The sequence below is a fragment of the Nycticebus coucang genome, chromosome 22, assembly GCF_027406575.1.
Source record: "Nycticebus coucang isolate mNycCou1 chromosome 22, mNycCou1.pri, whole genome shotgun sequence".
Classification (NCBI taxonomy): domain Eukaryota; kingdom Metazoa; phylum Chordata; class Mammalia; order Primates; family Lorisidae; genus Nycticebus; species Nycticebus coucang.
The window spans coordinates 29060738-29086355 of record NC_069801.1 but is presented as its reverse complement, the minus strand read 5'-3'; the positions used below and the strand labels follow the sequence as shown (position 1 = coordinate 29086355).

Below are 25618 nucleotides of genomic sequence, written 5' to 3'. Positions count from 1 at the left end.
GTTTGAGCCCAGAAGTTTGAGGTTGCTGTGAGCTCGGCTGATGCTAGGGCACTATAGCCTAGGGCAACAGAGTGAGACCATCTCAAAAATAAATAAATAAATAAAGTCTTAATTGCAGAAGGTAATTACACAGACTGGAAAATACTTGTGGTTTTAGTGAGGATTTTAGCCACAGAAGGAAATCGAACTAAATGTATTTTTAAAATCTCCTTCTTTCCCTGAAATTTGGTGATTCTCTTATGATTTGTGGCCTAAGTGAATGTAAGCCTCTGTGTGTTTCTGAGTAAATTGCAAAAAGCTAGACATCACTCTACCAAATATAAAGGGAGCTTGTGTCATAAATAAAGGAACCAGTGGGCAGTAAAACTGCTTTTGAAAAGCACAAATTTATGTGGTTAGTCAGGAAAAGAATGATGAAATAAGTTTGCAAGTTAGATATGAAACATTAATAACTTATAGGACAATGAAAGCAAAACCTTGGAGATTGCCTTTTATATTGGATGGAAATAATTTATATCTTAAAAAATCAAAATCATGGCTTAGTGCCTGTAGCTCAGTGGCAAGGGTGCTAGCCATGTACACCAGAGCTGGCAGGTTTGAATCCAGCCCAGGGCTGTCAAACAACGATGACAAATACAACCAAAAAATAGCCAGGCCTTGTGGTGGGCTGTAGTCCTAGCTACTTTGGAGGCTGAGGCAAGAGAATCGCTTAAGCCCAAGAGTTAGACATTGCTGTGAACTATGACACCCTGGCACTCTACCAAGGATGACATAGTAAGACTCTATCTCTACCCCATAAATGCAAGAATATATACAGCTATGATGTAATAAAAAAATCAAAATCATTTGCAACTTATCAATCATCTGTAAGTTAACATCTAAATGTATGCTGTACTTTATGGTAAATAGCAAGTCAAAAGAAGGTACGTTATCTTCCACCAGAGGAAGAAGGTGGAAGAGGCTGGCAGACCTTTTCTTAAAGATATTTTAGGCTTAATAGGCTTTATGGTCTCTGTTAGAACTTATCTCTGGCATCATAGAGCAACACAGCCACAGACAAAACACAAATAAAGGAGCATGACTCTATTTCAATGAAACTTTATTTACAAAAGTAGATAGCAGCCCAACTTGACCCTGGTGCCACAGTTTGTGGCCCCTGGTTTATTGAAAGTGTATTGATATCTCTTCTTTCATTCTTTTTTCTTTTAAGATATATATATATATTTTTTGAGACAGAGTCTCATTCTGTTGTCTAGGCTAGAGTGCTGTGGCATCAGTCTAGATCACAGCAACCTCAAACTTCTGGATTCAAGCAATCCTCCTCCCCCAGCCTCCCAAGTAGCTGGAACTACAGGCAACTGCCACAACACCCGACTAATTTTTTTCTATTTTTAGTAGAGATGGAGGCTTGCTTTTGCTTAGGCTGGACTTGAACTTCTGAGCTCAAGTAATCCTCTTGCCTTGGCCTCCCAGAGTGCTAGAATTACAGATGCCAGCTGGTATGGTCGTAATTTGTGACTATCCTCTTTTTTTCTGTGATCAGTATAAATAGAGCTTTATCAGATCTGACTTGATTTTATGAGCAACCAGATTTTAGTTTCATTGATTTTTCTCTATTTTTTTGTTTTTCATTTTCTTGACTACTTTTATCTTTATTATTTACTTTCTCTACTAATTTTGAGGTTTAATTTACCCTTTTTTTCAGGCTTTTATGATGTAAATATAGATCATTGTTTTTTTACTACAAAAGTCTGTCCTTTCTTTTTCTTCTTTTTTTTCTTTTTTTTGCAGTTTCTGGCCAGGGCTGGGTTTGAACCCACCACCTCTGGCATATGGGGCTGGTGCCCTACTCTGTTGAGCCACAGGCATCACCCATGTCCTTTATTTTTCTAAATCTCTCTGAATGCAGATAATATATGTGGATATTCAAAAATGGCTTCATTGTCAGTAATGGAAATAAGACCATAATGTATAGATTTTCTGCAACTTGCTTTTTGATCTTAACCAAGATATCATGGGGGAGGGATATTTCTGTGGCAATATATGAAGTTCTGCTTCATTCTTTTCAAATGGTACATAATATTATTCAGTAACTATTTTCATATTGACAGGCATTTAGGTTCTGCAGATATTTCACTAATACAGACCACACTACAGTGAGCATCCTCACAAGGGAGAGGTGCCCAGAATACTTTTCATTTTCATTAAGTTCAAAATATTTTCTAATTTCCCTGCTGCAGTTTCAACTTACACTTTTGTAAGTTGGTATTTAGCCCAAACTAAAGGTTACCACTATCCAGATTTCTGGAGCTCTTTCTCTGTTTAGCTCTTTCTAGTACTTTGTTCAAAAATTCTAGCCATGGCTAGGCGTGGTGGCTCACACCTGTAATCCTAGCACTCTGGGAGGCTGAGGCAGGTGGACCAGCCTAAGCAAGAGTGAGACCCCGTGTTTACTAAAAATAGAAAAAGTAACCAGACGTGGCAGGCGCTTGTAGTGCAAGTTACTTGGGAGGCTGAGGCAATAGGATCACTTGAGCTCTGGAGTTTCAGATTGCTGTGAGCTATGATGCCAGAGCACTCTACCAAGTGCAACACTGTTGAGACTCTGCCTCCAAAAAAAAAAAATTCTAGCCTTGACAGCCACCTCGAACTCTGTCTGCTTGATTCAGCAGCTGCTCTGTTCTGCTTGACTTCTCCTTGCATGTGCCACAGCCTGGAGTGTGCCCCCCGCAGGAAGCCATGTGGGACTCGCCTGGTTTCTTTCCTTCCTCTCAGTGATCACAATCCTGCACTGCGTGTTGCCCAGTGTCTAAAAACAGTTGCTTTATATGTTTTGTCTAGTTTTTAGTTGTTCATGGTGGGAGGACAGCTCCTATAGCAATTCCTCCTTCAAGGGCAGAATTGGAAGTCTCAGTGCATTTTTAAAAATAAAATAGTGGCTTACAGAAAAGTGCAAGTTATGGGGCGGCGCCGGCCCCATATACCGAGGATGGCGGGTTCAAACCCAGCCCCGGCCAAACTGCAATCAAAAAATAGCCGGGTGTTGTGGTGGGCGCCTGTAGTCCCAGCTACTCGGGAGGCTGAGGCAAGAGAATCGCTTAAGCCCAGGAGTTGGAGGTTGCTGTGAGCTGTGTGAGGCCACGGCACTCTACCGAGGGCCATGTCTCTACAAAAAAAAAAAAAAAAAGAAAAGTGCAAGTTATTTTCATCTATGTTGACTTCTTTATCATGTTAAAAGTGAGAGAATTGTTATGAGAAGAGTGAGAGATAGTTGCTATAAAGGTAACTGATAGCCATTACTGGTATAACACTTTATTGATTTCAACAGTCTGTATACTCAGCTGTTACTAAAATTCATACTCTTAATGGCTATGTAGGAAGATGGATAAGAAAATAAGGGGTGCTGTTTGTTTTTTTGTTTGTTTTGGAGACAAGAGTCTTGCTTTGGTGCCTAGGCTAGTGTGCCCTGGTGTCAGCCTAGCTCACAGCAACCTCAAAATCCTGGGCTCAAGATAATCCTCTTGCCTCAGCCTACCAGGTAGCTGGGACTATAGCGTGTGCTACCATACCCAGATAACTTTTCTATTTTAGTAGAGATGGGGTCTTGGCTTCTGGCTTCATATAGTTAAGCCATTCTCCTGCTTGGCCTCCCAGAGTGCTAGGATTATAGGCTGAGCCACCAATGCACCAAGGCACCCAGGCTGTTCATCTTTTCTTAAAGAAGTTCTGTTTTCTTTAGCCTTCAAAATTGCCTTGTCTGATGTTAGGTTGGTGTCAACGCTTGCTTCCAGAGTGTTCCTAACTGCCTTTATGTTCCTTTTATCTCCTAGTTTATTAGTGTTCACCTTAGTCTGTTGGACATTTAGAAAATATTTTATGGGAGCCAGGCTGGCTTTGATTGATTTTCAGGTTGTTGCTCTAGTCAGTCAGAGCCCTTTTTCAGTTACGTATAACTGCAGACATGGTTATTCATTTCTCCTATGTTCTGATTCTATTGCATGTTTTCTCTGTGTAATTCTAGTATGTACTTCATGTTATAACCCCAGGACCAGGACTAAGGTGAGGAAAGAGAGTCACCCAGAGCACATAATTTAAAGAGGGACTCACTCTCAGGGTTGTATAAGCCAACCCTGCACTCCAGTGACTCTGAGAGTGAGCACCTCCTTAGATTTTGTTCCTGAAGCATCTTTCTTGCTTCAGCCTGGTTCTGTTCCTATATAACCCTGACAACAGGTAGTTATAGACATCTATATAATGTGTAACAACTTCCCATTATATAGGAAGACATCTATATAATGTGTAACAACTTCCTTTCTTTTTTTTTTTTTTTTTTTGAGACAGAGTATTACTATGTCGCCCTTGGTAGAGTGCTGTGGCATCACAGCTCACAGTGACCTCAAACTCTTGGGCTTAAGCAATTCTCTTGCCTCAGCCTCCTGAGTAGCTGGGACTACAGGTGCCTGCCACAACACCCAGCAATCTTTTGGCTGCAGTTGTCATTGTTGTTTAGCTGGCCCGGGTGGGGCTTGAACCCGCCAGCCTTGTTGTATGTGGCCGGTGCCATATTCATTGAGCTACCAGCACCAGGCCTCTTTTTGTTTTATTTTTAAGACCAGTCAAGTGGCTTGGCACCCGTTGGTCAGTGGTTAGGGCACTGGCCACATACACTGAGGCTGGCGGGTTCAAATCCAGCCTGGGTCAGCTAAAATGATAACAACTGCAACAAAAAAATAGCTGGGTGTTGTGGCGGGTGCCTGTAGTCCCAGCTACTCAGGAGGCTGAGGCAAGAGAATCACTTAAACTCAAGAGTTTGAGGTTGCTGTGAGCAATGACGCCACAGCACTCTACCAAAGGCAACATGGTGAGACTGTCTAAAAAAACAAAAAGACTTGTCAAATGCAGAAGAGGGGTGGTGGGGGGAGAATGGAACAAGGAGTTTAATCTGTAACCAACTGTGAATAATCAAGTGAGATATCTCATGACTTTCTGGCCAGCCATATAACAACTTTAATTGAGAACATGTTTTGACTTCAGCTAAGAAAACATGGTGGTGCAATATTTTAGGAAAATCAGTGCTGTGCCTGAGATAATTCAATAGCTCAAAGTTTATCCATAAACAATATGAGCTGGAATTTTGGACCATCTTATCTAGGTTACCCACAGTAGGTCATTGTTGTATTTCTGTTCCATTATTTCTTGTCATGACATGGCTTGTTGTTAGGAAGTTCCTTTTAGCAGAATCTGCTCATCATGAGAATTTTTGGTAATCTTAACTACTACTCTGGCTGATAACTGCTATATGCAAAACCACCTGACTTTTGCAAATCATTATATAGAAAATAGGCCAGGCTTAGTGGTTCATGCCTGTAAACCCAGCACTTTGGGAGGTTGAGGCAGGAGGATCATTGGAGGCCAAAAGTTCAAGACCAGCCTGGGCAAGATAGTGAGACCCCCATCTTAAAAAAAAATGGATGTACCTATAATCTGAATGAAGTTAAGAGTACTCAGTCTGGGGCGGCGCCTGTGGCTCAGTCGGTAAGGCGCCGGCCCCATATACCGAGGGTAGCGGGTTCAAGCCCGCCCCGGCCAAACTGCAACCAAAAAATAGCCAGGCATTGTGGCGGGTGCCTGTAGTCCCAGCTACTTGGGAGGCTGAGGCAAGAGAATCGCTTAAGCCTAGGAGTTGGAGGTTGCTGTGAGCTGTGTGAGGCCACAGCACTCTACCGAGGGCCATAAAGTGAGACTCTGTCTCTACAAAAAAAAAAAAAAAAAAAGAGTACTCAGTCTGGTTGCTGCCAGTTCAGTTCAGTGGGGGGAATATTCCAGCTTATCCAGCTACCTCTTGTGGTCCCACAGCCCTCTAGTCCTCACATTGTCCCTGAGAAATAAATGCCTTTAAGTGAGTGGGAGGTCGAGTGTTGACTCTACTCTACTCCCCTCCACCCCCATATACTTCTATCAGAATACCTCATTTCTGTTTCATGAATTGGAATTACATGGAAAGGTTCTGTGTAATAGGAATTCACTGAGAAGGGGAACCACTGATGAATATGGAGCAGTAACTTCTATAAGCTAGAATATTCTGAACCAAAAAACACTGTCTTGTTTCCTCTGTTCAACTCACTAGATAGCTCTCTCACCCTCAGACATTGGTGTTCAGGGCTCTTTATGAAGCAGCAGTCTCTGTTTTAATTTCCTGTGAAAACGTTTTCTTTCTTTGTTTTTAGATGCCAGCGAGAGCAGGTGCCCACAGGGGAAGACACAATTTGGAGTTGGCCTGAGATCTGGGGGAGACACCCACCTCCAGCTTCTTGAAGGAACGCCTTCTCTCCAGTCATGCTGGACTGCCTGCTGCCAGGACTCTGCTTGCCATGCCTTTTGGTGGCTAGAAGGGATGTGCATTCAGGCAGACTGTAGCAGGCCCCAGAGCTGCCGGGCTTTTAGGACAGACTCTTCCAATTCTGTGCTGGTGTTTCTTAGAAAGTTCCCAACTGCAGATGTTTTGCACTTTCGTCCTGAAGATGACGTACCACATCTTCTGGGGTTAGGTTGGAGCAGGGCATTTTGGAGGAGGCAGAGCCCATCGACCACTCCACTCAGACCTGCTGTGTCTTCCAGTGGGCAGAGGAGCGTAATCAGGAAACTCCAGAAGAGAGGCAGTCCCACCGAAGAAACATATACACTGATAGCAACAACACAGCATTCTAAAGCGAATGGCCCCAAGGAGCTAGGTGACCTGACTACCAGTGGCTCTGCAGAGGTAAGCATGTCCCGAATAAGGAGAGAAGAAACCGTTAAATCTGCTCTGAAATTTGGCATACACGGGGAATGAAGCTGATGCTTGTGGGCAGTGCGCATAGGCTGAGAAGTGTATGTGTAAAGCTGCTTGGTGTCATCTTAGTTGGTGTTGCCCATATGTATACGGGTCATTTGACCTTAGCGATGTTCCTTGCATGCAGGCCTGACCGTTGTTTTCGTAAAGGCAGAAAGCTATTGTAGTACAAGCTGGTTTTGGGCCACAGGTAAGTGCAGGTGTGTGGGTGGGTATTAGTCTCCACCCACGGTTCTGCAGTGTTTTCTGCCACATTGCAAAACAGTTGATTTGTGTGGCTGAGGTCAAGTTCTTCTCCTTCTCCATCTCCTGCCTGTAAACATGTTCTTTAGGTAGTTTCTATTCCAGTCTAAATTAAAACCATGCTTGGTACTGCAGATTAAGATCTGTCCTGCTGGGCTGGGGAGCCGGATGTGGCCGTTAGCCAAGAGGTCCCTGGAGTGAATTCTTACCAAGCTGTGTGTGCTGAGGGAGATGCCACCAGTAGAGTTTATTCTGCTTATTTTGTTTCTTCATTGTTGATCTTCCTGGGCATGTGATTAAAAGGAATGACTCACTCCATCTCAGTCTCCCTTGATTGCTGTAACTTATTTTTGTATTTGTTTTGTCCTGGTTGTCTCTATCAAGTTGAAACCAAAGTAGGCTACTGCGTGCCAGGCACTGTGTGTATTAATTTTCATACTATGTCATTTTGTTTAATTTTCATAGCAGTATTTCCAAATAAGTATTATTAGCCCTTTTTCACTAGTGCAAAAACTGAGGCCTAAAGATGTTAAACAGCTTGTTAGTGATCATGCAGCTAATGATTAGCAGAGCTAGAATTGTGACCCCCCCAGATTTGATATTAGAAGAAAAACTTTTTAGCATAATCTTAGAGAACAGTCTTAGGTTTAATATTGCCTATAAACACTGATAGAAAACTATATCAATGTCGGGTACTTTCCTAAGCACTAGAGATACACAGGTGAACAAAACCTGGTCTGTCCCCTCGGGGAGCTTACAGTCTGGTGGAGACTGAGACATGAAGCTAGGTATTATAGTGTGTAATTATCGCATCAACAGGTATATGTGCAATAAGAACAGGCAGGTGTGTGTATGTGCAGACGAGAGTGGACAGAGATGTTTAACATTTCTTGAAGGATGTGTAGGATTTCACTAGAGTTAAAGGTAGTAAAAAAACCATTCTGAATAGAGGTATAGTGCATACAGAGGTTCAATCAGCAAGTATTTATTGTGTGTTTACTATGTGCTAAGTACTATACTAAGCTGGGCACTAGGAATATTAGATAGTAAATAACATAAACATGATTTCTACCCTCATAAGGCTTATGCTCTGGCAAGGAAAACAGACATTCCATTTCTTTGTTGTCGTTTTGTTGTTGTTTTTGAGACATGCAAAGTCTCACTTTGTCACCCTCAGTAGAGTGCTATGGTGTCATAGCTCACAGCAATCTCAAACTCAGGCTCAAGTGATTCCCTTGCTTCAGCTTCTGGAATAGCTGGGACTACAGGTGCCTGCCACAATGCCCCGCTGTCTTTTTCTTTAGAGATGAGGTCTCTAAAGAAAGATGAGGTCTTCCTCAGGCTGGTCTCAAACCTGTGGACTCAGGGAGTCCACCTGCCTTGGCCCCCCAGAGTGCTAGGATTACAGGTGTGAGCCACCAAACCCAGCCCAGACATTCCATTTCTAATAATTGTAAACTCAATGTGGGTTATAAGAGGGTAAGTACAGATTGATGTGAGAGCATCTGTAGGAACCTAACAGAGACTAACGTGTTAGGTTAGTTTACTCCAGGAAAGAGTTTAAGATGATAATTGAAGGCTCAGCTGCCATAGCACAGTGGTTACAAGGCTAGCCACATGCACCAAGGGTAGAGGGTTCGAATTCAGCCCAGGCCTGCTAAAACAAAAATAGCGGCACTGTGGCGGGTGCCTGTAGTCCCAGCTATTTGGGAGGCTGAGGCAAGAGAATTGCTTACACCCAAGAGTTTGAGGTTGCTGTGAGCTGTGACACGACGGCACTCAACGGCTGTCTCAAAAAAAAAAGAAAGAAAATCATAAGGAAGAGAATTTTATATTTACTATTCCTTAAGTGGACATGGGTCATCATCAAGGTCCTCCTCATTGTCTTCACTTTGAATAGGCTGAGGAGGAAGAAGAGAAAGGGTTGGTTTTGCTGTATCAGGGGTGGCAGAGGTGGAAGAAAATTCACAAATAAGTGGAGCTGCACAGTTCAAACTCCTGCTGTTCTAGGGTCAACCATGTGTGTCCTGAGGCCCTTCAGGCAAGAGAACCGCTGCACCAAAGAAGGAGGTTAGAGACACAGGAAAGGGGATAAACAACAAATAATCCCTTAGAGTTGTTCTCAGATTTCAACATACATCGGACTCACTGGGAGACCTTATTAAAAAGAGATTGCTAGGCCCCAACTCCAGAGTTTCTGACTCAATTGGTCTGGAGTGGGGCCTGATAATTTGCATTTCCAACAAGTTCCTTGAGAGAGTGCTAGTGCTGCTGGCCCGGACCACACTTTGAAACCACCTGCTGCCTTATAGGATAGAGGAGTTAGAATACTGAGCACAGATCACAAGCTTAGCCTCACACAAGATACCTCCTCCATTGTGATAGGCAGAAAGGGCTGGATGGGATGCATCAAGATGGGTTTGTAGGTTGTGCAGAAGGACGTTACGATAGTTCTAATCTTGTTCCTGTTCTTTCTAAGGTGTGACAGATCATTTATTGAAAGTGGAAGCAGAGGTAAGTGGGTGAAGGCAAGAGATCAGGTTTAGGGTGAATGGTAAAGGTCTGAAATAGCCATTGTGAAGGACAGGCGATGGCAAACTAGGTAAGGAAATAGAAGGATTGCTGGGTAGCCTGGAAGATGGAGGTGAGGCATTTATAGCAGTAGTACTGGTCTTTACAGCTGTGACATCTCCTCAGCAGCTTTTAGCAACCCTATCAAGAAAAGGCTGATAGTTTGATTCGTACAAGACAGAAGTTTTGCTAGGTAGTTTGTACAGAAGAAAATTGGGGTGTGGAAATTGAGGTTGTTGTCAAGAGAATGTAAGAAGATATGAAAAGAGGCAAAGATAGGAGGGGGCTGACAGAGGTAAGACAGCTAAGTTTTGCATTTAGAGGTTTTTGTGATGGCAAGCAGATGAAGGGGGGACAGTGAACATGAGTCCTGGAAGGAGAGGACGTAGTGGTCAGAGCATGGGATGTGCGCATTTAAGATTTTGGAGATAGAGAAATTCTGATGATGACAGGATCTAGGGTGTCAGGAAGCGGGTTGCTGGGGTACACTGGAGAAGTTTATTGGATACAGGTTGCTCAGAGAAGTCAGAAAGCTCAGGAACATGTTAAATGAATTATCCATGTGGACACTGAGACAGTCTTTGATGATGGTGGTAGTGATGATGATGATAGTGAAACTAGCTGATGTTTACTGAGCACTTACTATGTGCCAGGTACCATTCTGAACCCTTTATATGTATTAGCTCTTAATTTGTACAACAAATCCTATTGATTACTACATGTATTACTGCCCCTATTTCATAAATGAGGCAACTCAGAAAAGAAAGTTTAAGGAAAATGGCCAGGGCAACACAGCTAGTATATGGTATGACCAAGACTTGAACCCAGGCAGCCTGATTCTATCCAGAGTCTGTTCTCTTAACCCCCTTATTCTTCAGGGGGTGAGGAGGAATTTTGAAAGCCAGATGACAACACCATCATCAGTAAAGTGGGGGAGTGATGAATGAGTTGGGAGATGACAGTTGTGATGAGAGCTGACGCGTACAGCAGCAAGATAGCAAAGGAGAATTAGAAGAATAATGGCCTACAATGGCCACAGTGGAGCCCCAACACACCGCAGGAAAATTACAGCTAGTGAAATTAGAAATGGACCAGTAAGATTAGAAGGACAGTGGGTGGAGAAATATTAAAAACTCAGACGTGGGCTTACAGAATTCAAGTGAATGCTAGGAGGAAAATCCTGAGGGTGTGTTGGCTGGAGAGTTCTCTTTCTCCTTGTTTACCAACAATGGGCAGTGGCAATAAATTGCTTTTAGTGAACAGGATTTCAAGAGCTTTGTGGTCTAACATGGATGGAGAGTGGGTAGACCCGAGGGGAGGAATATTGAACTATGAACCCCAGGAGTGGGCTTTTGCTGCAGGTTTGGTTGCATAGACGCATTAACATGGTTTGGCACTGCAGACTGGGATGGCAAGCATTGCTAAAAAAATGGGGCAAAGTGAAGTTGTCAGATCCAGATGAGTTATATTTGATCTTATACACCAGGCTTAGGCACTTGATCCTTAACCTGAAGGCCACGGATAGCTCTGGAAGGGGTAGTAAGATTGCCGTGTGCATTCGGAACAGTTAACCAGTAGACATTTCTTTTGGGAGAGAACTTGGAGTTCAGACTTCTGCTTAATGCACCAGGGAAAGGAAGAGAACTGTGTGCACTGCAGATCTCCTAATTAGGGATGACTGGCAAGCAGCACTACTTCTTCATCTGTGCTGTTTGCACTAAGGTAGGTCAAGCAACTCTGCATCTAAAGTGGGGAGAAGTTATATCATCAATTGTTCTTGCCTTGTCTGAAATGCCTGTAGAGCTGCAAAGGCATTAGGTTGTCAGTATGCATCTTTCATTCATCAGAAATAATTCATATACTGTATCCAAAGCAGGTTTTGTGGATACCTGCAGTTCCAAAAGTAAACAGAAATGTCATCAATTTATTCTCTTTTCTCAACTTAGAGAGGGAGAAGCTTGTCCTGCTTGGTTTAAGTGCTGCACCCTTTCTGCACCAGGAATCTCTAAATTGTTGGCAGAAGGAGCATGGAGGCTTATTAATTGGGTCCTGGAATATGTACAGAACAAGCAGTTCAGCCTCTGGCAGTTATCACAAATGCTGCCAACTCTGCTTTGTGAAAGAGGGAGGAGAGCTTTTCTGAGCCCAGGAAATGAAGGTCCACCTAGGTATCCCCACATGTAAGGTGTGGATTTTGGAAGACTGAGGTGTTCTTGTCTCTACCCTCATCATCTGTCTCTTTTTAATCGGTAATCACAGCATTTCAACCCCTAGCAAACCAGTGGCTTTCTGTAGAACAGACGACTGAGGATTAAAGAGCTCTGAGCACCTGGACAGCTCTTTGCTGCCTTCTTTCACTGAGAACTCTTGAGCTGGCTCCACGCAAGGCCTGAGCGTGGGGTGTGGGCAGCAACAGAGAATAACCTTACATAACCAACAACAGAAACCTAAGCTGTGCTGTTTCCCTTTGTGTATTTGTTTTTGTTTTTCTGATTTGTTCTTCAGGTTTTTTCGCTTGCTGGTTTGTTTTTTGTTTTTGTTTTTAAATGTTTCTTTTAAATTCTTCAGAATTGGGACATTTTTGTCAAGGGTTCATTTATTCTTCTGGTTATTACTTCCTGAAAAACTTGGAATCCTTTAGGGTCTAGTTTTCCCCAGATTCTCATTCTCAGTTATCTGACAGGCTAAAAAGTTTTTACCAAAAATGTTTTAGTCCTAGGCTCCCTCCCTTCTAGACCTCTGGCTTCAATGATTTGTGTGAGTTTCTCTCCCCCCGCCCCCAGTGACCTGGCTCTTCCAGTGCATTCTCCAGGCCCTCCCACCGGCCTTCATCCTGTGTGGGTGGTAGATTATTGCATTAACCTTGTGTATAGACAGAAATCTTTGGTAGTCTTCTTTTGTCAAAAGTGTTTGTTGTTGAAGCACAACACTTTTTCCTTATTGTTTTTTCATCATAACTACTCATTTTCTCCTTTAATCCCCTAAAATTTCTGGTTCTTCAACCTTCTCATCTGGTTTTTACTGTGTGCAGTGAGTTTGAAATTGTGTTTGTTGGCTACTTTGTCAGCACACAAATGATTTCTTTTTTTTTTTTTTTTTGGCCGGGGCTGGGTTTGAACCTGCCACCTCTGGCATATGGGACCTGCGCCCTACTCCTTGAGCCACAGGCGACGCCCACAAATGATTTCTGTCAAGAGGGTAACCTCAGAGTGGCAAGGGGGGAGAAGGAGGAAGAGAAAAGATGGAGAGATGGAGAAAGAGAATGTGAATTGAAACCTTCAATCATTCTGAATAAGGGGTCCTTAAAAAGAAATAGGTGTTTCCACCTGTGGCATGATTGTATGACATGTGGTTGCTCAGAATTATGTTAGTTTTTATGATTCCTGTCAAGTGCCAGAAAAAAATTACCCAAGGAAATTCCATCCAACCCTATATCATCCTCTGAAACTTTTTTCTTAGTTTCTTCTTTCTTTCTTTTCTTTTTTTTTAAGAGATGGGGTCTTACTTTGTCACCTAGAGTGGAGTGTAAGTAGTGTGATCATAGCTCACTGCAGCCTCAAACTCCTGGGCTCAAGTTATTTTCCTGTCTCAGCCTCCTGAGTAGCTAGGACTACTGGCACATGCCACCATACCTGGCTAACTTTTTGTTTTTCTAATTGTTTGTAGAGATGGGGTCTTGTTAAGTTGCACAGACTGGTGTCAAACTCCTGGCCTTAAACTTTCCTACTTCAGCCTCCCAAAGCTCTGAGAGTATAGGCATGAGCTACAGTACCTGGCCTGCCTCATATGTATAAAGTAAAATAATTTATTCCATGTTTCCTTTTCCTGTCTCCTTAAAGGTAAATATAGCATATAAGTTAAAAAAAAGATAAACAAATTGTGGCTCAGTGAGTGGGGCGCCGGCCCCATATGCCGAGGGTGGCGGGTTCAGACCCAACCCCGGCCAAACTGCAACAGAAAAATAGCCGGGTGTTATGGCGGGCGCCTGTAGTCCCAGCTGCTCGGGAGGCTGAGGCAAGAGAATCGCGTAAGCCCAAGAGTTAGAGGTTGCTGTGAGCCATGTGACGCCACGGCACTCTACCCGAGGGTGGTACAGTGAGACTCTGTCTCTACAAAAAAAAAAAAATAAATAAATAAATAAAATAAATCTGTTTGCCTAACATTAAAATAGTCATACACTTCTACTTCTGGTAGTCTATTCTATAAAGGAATAATTTCTAAATACAGAGCTTTGTACACAATGATTAAATGCTATTTAATGAAAAATATGGAAGCAGTCTGTTGTCTAATAAGGGGAAAATAGACTTTGTGCGACTATTATAAAGCCTTTTTTTTTTTTTGGAGACGGTGTCTTATTTTGTCACCCTCGGTACAGTGCTATGGCATCATAGCTCACAGCAACCTCAAATCTCTCACCTCAGCCTCCTAAGTAGCTGGGACTACAGGTGCCCACCACAGTGCCCATCCATTTTTAGAAATGGGGTCTCTCTCTCTTGCTCAGGCTGGTCTCGAACCTGTGAGCTCAGGCAATTCATCTACCTTGGCCTCCCAGAGTGCTAGGATTACAGGCGTGAGCCCCAGCCCGGCCGAATAGACATTTTTGGATGCATGAATGGCTCTTTTGTTACTCCCTTCTACTTTTCACTCTAGCCACACTGAATGCTTGTTCTTCCATGAACCCCATTCTTTTTCTTTTTCTTTTCTTTTTTTTTTTTGGCACTTTATATTTGACCTTTTTTTCTTTCTTTTTTTTTTTTTTGTAGAGACAGAGTCTCTCTCACTTTGTGGCTCTCGGTAGAGTGCCGTGGCCTCACACAGCTCACAGCAACCTCCAACTCCTGGGCTTAAGCGATTCTCTTGCCTCAGCCTCCCGAGTAGCTGGGACTACAGGCGCCCGCCACAACGCCTGGCTATTTTTTGGTTGCAGTTTGGCCAGGGCCAGGTTTGAACCCGCCACCCTCGGTATATGGGGCCGGCGCCTTACCGACTGAGCCACAGGCGCCGCCCTTTTCTTTTCTTTTTTATAAAGTAAATTTATTTCAGTTTAATGGAGGGTACAAACAACCAGGTCTAAACATTTGATTTTGTTAGGTATAGTCCCTGTTGTGATTATGTCCCACACACAAAAGGTGTGCCAAACACCCCCACCCCATGGCCATTCAGTGAGAGCACCCCAGCCCCCTTCCTCATAACTTGAATTGAAATGAGTTTTTCACCTGTATGGGCATGCATCGGATCATCTGCTGGCTTCATATTAGTATTGAGCACATTGGATAATCACTTTTCCACTCTTATGATACTTTACTAAGAAGCATGTGTTTCACCTTCATCCAGGATATTAACAAAAGATGTGAAGTCGCCATCTTTTCTTACAGCTGATTAGTATTCCATGGTGTGCGTGTACCACAATTTGTTAATCCGTTCCTGAGTTGATGGGCATTTAGGTTGTTTCCATGTCTTGGTGATTGTAAATTGAGCTGTGATAAAGAATCTAGTGCAAATGTGCTTATGATAAAAAATTTTTTTCTTCTAGGTAGTAGTGGGATTGCAGGGTCAAATGGGAGATCTAATTTGAGATCTTTGAGAATTCTCCATACTTCTTTCCAAAGAGGCTGTATTAATTTGCAGTCCCACCAACAGTGTAAGAGTGTTCCCCCTCTTTCTACATCTGTGCCAGCATCTGCAGCTTTGGGACTTTGTGATGTGGGCTAATCTTACTGGGGTTAGATGATATGTCAGGGTGGTCTTGATTTGCATTTCTCTGATGATTAGGGATAATGAGCATTTTTTAAATATGTTTGTTAGCTATTCATCTGTCTTCCTTAGAGAAGATTCTATTCATGTCTCTTGCCCAGTGATATATGGATTGTTAGCTTTTTTTTTGTTGTTGATTAATTTGAATTCTCTGTAGATCTTAGTTATCAAGCCTTTGTCCAATTCGTAATATGCAAGTATCTTTTCTCATTCTGAAGGTTATCTATTTGCTTTGATCATTGTTTCCTTCGTTGTACAGAAGCTTTTCAATTTAATTAAGTCCCATTTATTTTTTGTTGTTGTTGCAATTGCCATGGAAGTCTTCATAAAATCTTTCTTCAGGTCGATATCTTCAAGTGTTTTCCCCACACTTTTTTCGAGAACTTTTATTGTTGCATGCCTTAGATTTAAATATTTTATCCATCTTCAATCAATTTTTGTGAGTGGTGAAAGGTGCGGGTCCAGTTTCAGTCTTTTGCATGTGGTTGTCCAGTTCTCCCAGCAGCATTTATTGAATAGGGATTCTTTTCCCCACTGTATGCTCTTATTTGGTTTATCAGAGATCAGGTGCCTGTAAGATGTTAGTTTTATCTCATGGTTTTCTATTTGGTTCCAAATGTCTATGTCTCTGTTTTTGTGCCAATACCATGCTGTTTTGATCACTATGGACTTGTATTATATAGCCTAAAGTCTGGTAGGGTGATGCCTCCAGCTTTGTTTTTATTACTAAGAATTGCCTTGACTATGTGGAGTCTCTTCTGGTCCCATATGAAATAAAGAATTATTTTTTGCAAATCTTGAAAGTATGATGTTGGTATTTTGATGGGAATTGCGACCCCATGCTTCTTAAAAACAGCTTTTTTGAAGTATAATCGTCATATCACAAACTGTACGTGGTTAAAGTATATGATTTGATTAGTTTTGACACATATATTTCCATAAAACTGTCACCGTAAAAAAGATCATGAACATATCCACCATCTCCAAAATTTCCTCCTCACCTTTTTAATCAGTCCCTATCATCCCCTCTACTTTTATTTTATTTATTTATTTAATTTATTTTTTTGAGACAGAGTTTCAAGCTGTCGCCCTGGGTAGAGTGCTGTGGCGTCACAGCTCACAGCAACCTCAAACTCTTGGGCTCAAGTGATTCTCTTGCCTTAGCCTCCCAAGTAGCTGGGACCACAGGTGCCTACCACAACGCCTGGCTATTTTGTTGTTGTTGTTGTTGTTGTTGTTGCAGTTGTCATTGTTGTTTTAGCTGGCCCGGGCCAGGTTCGAACCCTCCAGCCTTGGTGTATGTGGCCGGCGCCCTACCCACTGAGCTATAGGCACCACCCATCTACTTTCAGTCATTATAGATTTTCTCAAATTTTTAAATAAAGTGAAATTATACATTATGTATATATTTTTTAACAACTTTATTGAAGTATAATTTACATACTATGAGATTTATTCCTTCTAAGCATACAATTCATTGATTTTAATAAATCATTATATGACATATGGTTGCTCAGAATTAGTTAAGTTTTTATGATTTCCGAAGTAGAGTTGTGCATTATTGTTCAGCTTTGATAACATTTCTGTCACCCACAGAACTTCCTTGGTCCCTATTTACCAAGAAGTTCCTGTGTGCAATCCCTGTTCCCACCCCCAGCCCTAGGACACACATTGATGTGCTATTTCTGTAAGTTTGCCTTCTCTAGACTTTTCATATAAATGGAATAATGTGCTACTTGGTCTTTTGGCTTTCCTAGCTTCCTTCACTTAGCATAATGTTTTTGTGTTTATCTGTGTTGTAACATGTGCCACTAATTGATTTCTTTTTTTTTTTTTTTTTTTTTTGGTAGAGACAGAGTCTCACTGTACCGCCCTCGGGTAGAGTGCCGTGGCATCACACGGCTCACAGCAACCTCTACTCTTGGGCTTACGCAATTCTCTTGCCTCAGCCTCCTGAGCAGCTGGGACTACAGGCGCCCGCCACAACACCCGGCTATTTTTTTGTTGCAGTTTGGCCGGGGCTGGGTTTGAACCCGCCACCCTCGGCATATGGGGCCGGCGCCCTACTCACTGAGCCACAGGCGCCGCCCAATTGATTTCTTTTAATTTCTGAGTAGTATTCCATTGCATAGCTGTATCATAATTTGTTTATCTATTCACCTGTTAATAGATGTTGAGTTATTTCCAGATTTGGGGCTAACTGCCAAGAACACTTCTGTAGAAGTATTTGTATGGACATATGCTTTCATTTCTCTTGAGTAAATATGTGGGAATGAAATAGCTAGGTTACATTATAGGTGTACACTTACATTTAACGTTTTGCAAAGCTGCCCAACTGTTTTCCAGTTTGGAAATGGAAATGTACCATTTTACATTCCCATCAGTAATGTGAGAAAGTTCTGGTTGTTTCACATTCTCACCAATGCTTGATATGGTGAGTCTTTTAATTTTATACATTGTAATAGAATCTTATTTTAGTTTGGATTTGCATTTCCCTAGTGCATTCAACATTTTATCATTATGTTGAATATTTTTCATGTGTTTATTTGGCACTCATATTTTTTTGTAAAATGTTCATATTTTTTCCCATTTTTAAAAAGTGTTTTTTTTTAACATATATATATTCTGTACCCAAACCCCTTTATCAGATGTGTGATTTGCAAATATTCTCTCCCATTCAGCATTCTCTTAGCTGTCTTTTAAAGTAAAGATGTTAATTTTGATAAAGTTCAGTTCATTGATTTTTTTATTTTATTTTATGGACTGTGCTTTTGATGTTGTATCTAAGAAATATTTTTTCCTAAATTTTGTTTTTGTTGTTTTTGCAGGTTTTGGCCAGGGCCGGGTTTGAACCCGCCACCTCCTGTATATGGGGCTGGCTCCCTACTCCTTTGAGTCACAGACAGCACCCTAAATTTTCTTCTGAAAGTTTTACAATTAGGTCTAGAATTGTTCTGTATATTGTGAGAACAAAGGATGGAATTTCTTTTTGGCATATGACTATCCAGTTGTTTTGGGAGTGTGTGTTTTCCACCCTTTCTCCACTGAATTGCCTTTTCACTTTTTTAAAAAATTGGTTAACTTTATGTTTATGGGTCTATTTCTGCACTCTGGTTCCATCTGTCTATACTGACATCAGTACTGTACTATCTTGATAGCTGTAGCTTTGTATTATGTGTTTAAATCAGGTAATGTAACAATTTTGTTCTCCTTTGTTAAAATTGCCCATTTTATGTTCCTTGTATTTCCATTAAAATTTTTATTTATTTATTTATTTTTAGAGACCAGATATTGCTCTGTCACCTAGGCAGGGATGCAGAGGCAGGATCATAGTTCACTGCAGCCTCAAACTCCTCCTGCCTCAGCCTCTCAAGTAGGGTCTCTTGCTACCATCCCTGGTTAATTTTTCTTGTTTTTTTTGAGACAGAATTTTACTTTGTAGCCCTTGATAGAGTGCTGTGGCATCATAGTTCACAGCAACCTCAAACTATTGAGCTCAACTGATTCTCTTGCCTCAGCCTCCCAAGTAGCTGGGACTGCAGGTGCCCGCTACAATGCCCAGCTATTTTTAGAGACGAGGTCTCTCTTTTGCTCAGACTAGTCTTGAACCTGTGAGCTCAGGCAGTCCACCTGCCTTAGCCTCCCAGAGTGCTAGGATTACAGTTGTTAGCCACCACGCCCTGCCTCCTGGTTAATTTTTCTTATTTTTTTTTGTAGAGATACGGCCTTGTTATGTTGCCCAGGCTGGTCTTGAACTCCTGGCCTCAAATGATCCTTCTGCTTTGGCCTTCCAAAGTGCTGGGCACCCAGTTACCATATAAATTTTAGAGTCATCTTGTCATTTACTTTTGAAAAAGCCTTCTGGAGGCTGAGCACTGTGGCTCATGCCTGTAATCCTAGTACTCTGGGAGGCTGAGGCAGGTGAATTGCTTGAGCTCAGGAATTTGAGACCAGCCTGAGCAAAGTGAGACCTCGTGTCTACTAAAAATAGAAGAAACTAGCCAGGCATTGTGGCAGGTGCCTGTAGGCCCAGCTGCTCGGGAGGCTGAGACAGGAGGATTATTTGAGCCCAAGAGCTTGAGGTTGTTCTGAGCTATGATGCCACAGCACTCTACCCAGGAAGAAAAGAAAAAGCCTTCTGGCATCAGGTTAGGAGTGTAGATCAATTTGGAAGAGTCAGTAGCCTAATAATGTTGAGTTTCCTGGTCTATGAGCACAGTATATTTATTTAGTTAAATTATCTTTAACTTTTTTTTTAATCTTTAACTTCTCTCAGCAGTATGCTTTTAGTATACCTACATACAAATCTTACACATCTTTTATCACATTTATTCCTAAGTATTTCATATATTTGATGCTATTATAATTGGTAATTAAAAATCCAGTTTATGAGTGTTGCTAGTGTATAGAATACAGTTGTTTTTTGTGTTTTGATTTTGTATCTTGCAGTCTTGCTAAACCCCGGTAGCATTCATTATTCTATCAGTATTCGTTCTGGTAGCATTTTTTTTTTTGGGGGGGGGGGATTTTCTATCCTTCATAATCATATCATCTGTGAATAAAGATAGTTTTACTTCTTCTTTTCTAGTCTGGATGCCTTTTATTTCTTCTTTTTGCCTACTTGCTGTGGTAGAACCTCTGGTTCAGTGTTGAATAGAGGCGGTGAAAATGTACATCCTTGTTCTATTCTTGATCTTGAGGGAAAGAATTCAGTTTTTTTCCATTAAGTCCATTAGTGGTAGGTTTTTTGAAGTTGTCTTTTATCAGATAGAGAATTTTTTTTTTCTATTCCTAGTTTCATGGGAATTTTTAATTTTATATATTTCATTTATTTTTATTATTAAATCATAGCTGTGTACATTAATGCGATCATGGGGCACCATACACTGGTTTTATAGACCATTTGACATATTTTTATCACACTGGTTAACATAGCCTTCCTGGCATTTTCTTAGTTATGGTGTTAAGACATTTATATTCTACATTTACTAAGTTTCACATGTACCCTTGTAAGATGCACCACAGGTGTAATCCCACCAATCACCCTCCCTCTGCCCATTTTCCCCCCTCCCTCTCCTCTCTCTCCCCCTTCCCCATATTCTTAGGTTATAACTGGGTTATAGCTTTCATATGAAAGCCATAAATTAGTTTCATAGTAGGGCTGAGTACATTGGATACTTTTTCTTCGATTCTTGAGATACTTTACTAAGAAGAATATGTTCCAGCTCCATCCATGTAAACATGAAAGAGGTAAAGTCTCCATCTTTCTTTAAGGCTGCATAATATTCCATGGTGTACATATACCACAATTTATTTTTTTATTTTTATTTTTATTTTTCCAAATACCACAATTTATTAATCCATTCATGGATCGATGGGCACGTGGGCTTTTTCCATGACTTAGCAATTACGAATTGGGCTGCAATAAACATTCCGGTACAAATACCTTTGTTATAATGAGATTTTTGGTCTTCTGGGTATATACCTAGTAGAGGAATTATAGTATTGAATGGCAGTTTCATGGGAATTTTTATCAGGAATAGATGTGGATTTTGTCAAATGCCTTTTCTACATCATAAAAACCATATGATTTTTCCTTTTTAGTGTCTTAATATGAATAATGTGAGTTGATTTAAAATGTTAAGCCAGTCTTAACATTCTTGGGATAAATTTCACTGCATCATAATATTGTCCTTCTTATATATTTTTTCATTTAATTTACTAAAATTTGGTTTTGAATTTCTATATCTGTTTTCAAAGGAGTTATTGTACTTTTTTTTTTTTTTGAGACTGGCATGTCACCCTGTCTCCCACCTAGAGTGCCATGGCCTCAGCGTATCTCACAGCAACCTCCAACTCCTCTGCTCAAGTAATTCTCCAGCCTCAGTTCCCAAGTGGCTGGGACAATAGGCATATGCCACCACAGCTAATTTTTCTGTTTTTAGTAGAGATGGTGTCTCACTTTGCTCAGGCTGATCTCAATCTCCTGAGCTCAAGAGATCCTCCCACCTTAGCCTCCTACAGTGCTAGAATAATGAGCACAAAACACCGCTCCTGGCCAGTTTTCTGTTCTTGTAATATCTGTGCCTAGTTTTAGTATCAGAGTAGTGCTGGCTTCATTGAGTAAGTTGAAATTTTTTTCCTCTTCTTCAATTTCCTGGAGGGTTTGTCTAGACTCAGTATTATTTACTCCTTAAATGTCCAATATAATTACCCAGGGAAGCCAGCTGAACTTGGAGTTTTCTTTGTGGGAAAGTTTCATACTAGAAATTCAACTTATGTAATAGATAAATGCCTATTTAGGCTATCTATTTCTTCTTTTTTTCTTTTTTTGAGACAGAGTCTTACTTTGTCCCCCTCGGTAGAGTGCTGTGGCATCATAGCTCACAACAACCTCAAACTCTGGGCTCAAGTGATTCTCTTGCTTGAGTCTCCCAAATAGCTGGGACTACAGGTGCCTGTCACAATGCTCGGCTATTTTTAGAGACCAGTTCTCTCTCTGGCTCAGGCTGATCTCAAACCTGTGAGCTCAGGTAATCCACCCACCTCAGCCTCCCAGAGTGCTAGGATTATAGATATGGGCCACTGTACCCACCCTATCTTTATCTTCTTCTTTTTTTTTTTTGTAGAGACAGAGTCTCACTTTATGGCCCTCAGTAGAGTGCCGTGGCCTCACACAGCTCACAGCAACCTCCAACTCCTGGGCTTAAGCGATTCTCTTGCCTCAGCCTCCCGCGTAGCTGGGACTACAGGCGCCTGCCACAACGCCCGGCTATTTTTTTTTTTTTTTGGTTGCAGTTCAGCCGAGGCCGGGTTTGAACCCGCCACCCTCAGTATATGGGGCCGGAGCCTTACCGACTGAGCCACAGGCGCCGCCCACTATCTGTATCTTCTTGAGTGAGCTTTGGCAGATTGTGTTTTTCCACTGGATGTGGTGGCTCATGCCTATAATCCTAGCACTCCGGGAGGCTGAAGTGGTGGATTGCCTGAGAATTTGAGAACCTGTCTCTACCAAAAAATAGAAAAAAAAAATTAGGGCGGCGCCTGTGGCTCAGTCGGTAAGGCGCCGACCCCATATACCGAGGGTGGCGGGTTCAAACCCGGCCCCGGCCAAACTGCAACCAAAAAATAGCTGGGCGTTGTGGCGGGCGCCTGTAGTCCCAGCTACTCGGGAGGCTGAGGCAAGAGAATCGCTTAAGCCGAGGAGTTGGAGGTTGCTGTGAGCTGTGTGAGGCCACGGTACTCTACTGAGGGCCATAAAGTGAAACTCTGTCTCTACAAAAAAAATAAAATAATGATAAGAAAAAAACATTAGTTGAGCATTGTGGTAAGTGCCCATAGTCCCATCAACTCGGGAGACTTGCTGTGAGCTAGGATGCAATGGCACTCTACCCGGGGCAATAGAGTGAAGAGTCTGTCTCAAAAAAAAAAAAGAGTGTGCATTTCATCTCAGTATTCGATTTATTGACATAAAGTTCATAATGTTCCCTATTGCTTTTTTTTCTTACTGCTTTATGAGTATCTGTAGACCCTGTGCTATGTCATCTCTACCCTTCCTAATATTAGCAAGTTGTGTCTTCTCACTCACTTGCTCTCACTCTTGCTCCGGCTCTTGCTCTCTTCTCCTCATCTGACTGGATACGTTTTCTAAAAAAACTGTGGTTCAATTCATTTTTCTCTTTTGTTTTTCTGTTTTCTATTTTACTGATTTCTGCTGTAATCTTTATTATTGCATTTCTTTAGCTTAATTTGGATTTCATTTGTTCTTTTTTTAGTTTCTTAGACTGTAATTTGAGGTCCTTAGTATGAGACTTCCTTCTTTTCTAATGTGGGCATTTTCATGCTATAAATTTCCCTCTAAGTATTATTTTAGTTATATCCCACAATTTTTTTTTTTTTGTAGAGACAGAGTTTCACTTTATTGCCCTCGGTAGAGTGCCGTGGTCTCACACAGCTCACAGCAACCTCCAACTCCTGGGCTTACGCGATTCTCCTGCCTCAGCCTCCCGAGTAGCTGGGACTACAGGCGCCCGCCACAACACCTGGCTATGTTTTTTTGTTGCAGTTTGGCCGGGGCTGGGTTTGAACCCGCCACCCTCGGTATATGGGGCCGGTGCCCTGCTCACTGAGCCACAGGCACTGCCCATATCCCACAAATTTTAATATTTTGTGTTTACAGTTGTATTCAGTTCAAAATATTTTTTAATTTCCCTGTTGACTATTCCTTTGACCCTTTGGTTATTTAAAAGTGTATTACATAGTTCTGAGATATTTAGGGGAGTTTTCCAGATATTATTGCATTATTGGTAGGCAATTTAATTCCATTGTAACCAGAGAACGTTGTATAACTTGAATTGTTTTGAATTTATTGACACCTGTTTTATGGCTCAGGATATGGTCTCTCTTGGTAAATGTCCCATATGCACTTGAGTATTTATTTTGCCTAAGTATAAATGCCAATTAAGCCAGATTGGTTAGTGTTGGTCAGTTCTTCTATACTCCTACTTATTTTCTGTATCCTTTTTCCGTAAGTTATTTATTGCTATGAAATATCATACTATAATTGTAGATATGTCTATTTCTCTTCATTGTTTGACTGACTTGCTTCATTGTACATGTATTTTAACATTTATTATTAGATGTAAATGTTCAGGATTGTTAGTCCTCTTTTTTCCACCCTGTTATTTCAGAGACAGGGTCTTGCTCTGTTGCCCAGGCTGAAGTACAGTGGCATGATCACACCTTACTGCAGCCTTAAATTCCTGGGCTCAGGCTATCCTTGCATCTCAGCCTCCTGAGCAGCTAGAACTACAGGTACCCGCCAGCAGGCCTCGTTAATTTTTCTTATTTTTTTTGTAGAGATAGGGTCTTGCTTCCGCCTTAACTTCCCAAAGTACTGGGATTATAAGTGTAAAGCACCATGCCCTAGTCTTGTTACGTGTTCTTCTTGATGAAGTGACCCCTGTATCATTATGATATCATCCTTTTTATTATTGGTAATACTCTTTGCTCTGAAATCTGTTTGTCTGACATTAGTATAGTCACTTAAGGTTTGATTGGTGTTAGCATGATATATCTTTTCCATTCTTTGCTTTTAACTTATTTGTATCTTTAAAGTGAATTTCTTTTTCTTTTTTTTTTGTAGAGACAGAGTCTCACTGTACCGCCCTTGGTAGAGTGCCGTGGTGTCACACGGTTCACAGCAACCTCTAACTCTTGGGCTTACGCAATTCTCTTGCCTCAGCCTCCCGAGCAGCTGGGACTACATGCGCCCGCCACAACGCCCGGCTATTTTTTTGTTGCAGTTTGGCCGGGGCTGGGTTTGAACCCGCCACCCTCGGCATATGGGTCTGGCGCCCTGAGCCACAGGCGCCGCCCCTAAAGTGAATTTCTTATAGACTGCATATAGATGGGTTGCTCTTTTTTTTTTTTTGCAGTGGCCTGAACCTGCCACCTCCAGTATGTGGGGCCAGCGCTGTACTCCTTTGAGCCACAGGCGCCACCTGATGGGTTGCTTTTTATTCAGTCTGACAATCTTTATTGATTACTTGGAGCTGGACCACTTACATTTAATGAAATTATCGATATGATCAGATTGAAATCTATCAATTTAGTATTTATTTTTTATTTGTTCCATGTGTTCTGTGTCCATTCTTTTTCTTTTATGCTTTCTTTTGAATTAATGTTTTTATTCTATTTTACTTCTCTTTTTTTTTTTTTGAGACAGAGTCTCACTTTGTCGCCCTTGGTAGAGTGCCATGGAATCACAACTCACAGCAATCTCAAACTCTTGGGCTTAACCAGCAGTTCTCGACCTGTGGGTCACTACCCACAGGAACTATATTAAAGGTTTGTGGCATTAGGAAGGGTGAGAATCACTGGTTAAGTGATTCTCTTGCCTCAGCCTCCTGAGTAGCTGGGACTACAGGCTCCCACTACAACACCCGGCTGTTTTCTTTTTTTTTTTCTTTTTAATTATTTTTTATTAAATCATAACTGTGTACATTAATGCATTTATGGGTTCAGTGTACTGATTTGATACACAATGTGAAATGTTCACATTGAACTGAGTAACACATCGATCACAATTATACTCATCTCTTAATAGTTTTGAAATGTACCATTGCATCATGCACATTAGGTGAGGTCCCCCCAAATACCTCCCCTTGTCCCATATCCCCCCACCCTCCCCTCTCTCTCCTCTTCCCTTCTACTTTC

At 41.6% G+C, this 25618-nt stretch overlaps 1 protein-coding gene across 4 annotated transcripts in view; it reads left to right on the top strand.

Moving 5' to 3' along the window:
- Positions 1-25618, top strand: part of KIAA0319L (KIAA0319 like) — a 133013-nt gene that overhangs the window by 40217 nt on the left and 67178 nt on the right. For all 4 annotated transcript variants that reach the window (XM_053576728.1, XM_053576726.1, XM_053576727.1 and 1 more), the window contains exon 3: positions 6228-6760. In XM_053576728.1, coding sequence (XP_053432703.1) covers positions 6228-6760 — 533 coding nt within the window. The remainder of the gene's footprint in view (positions 1-6227; positions 6761-25618) is intronic.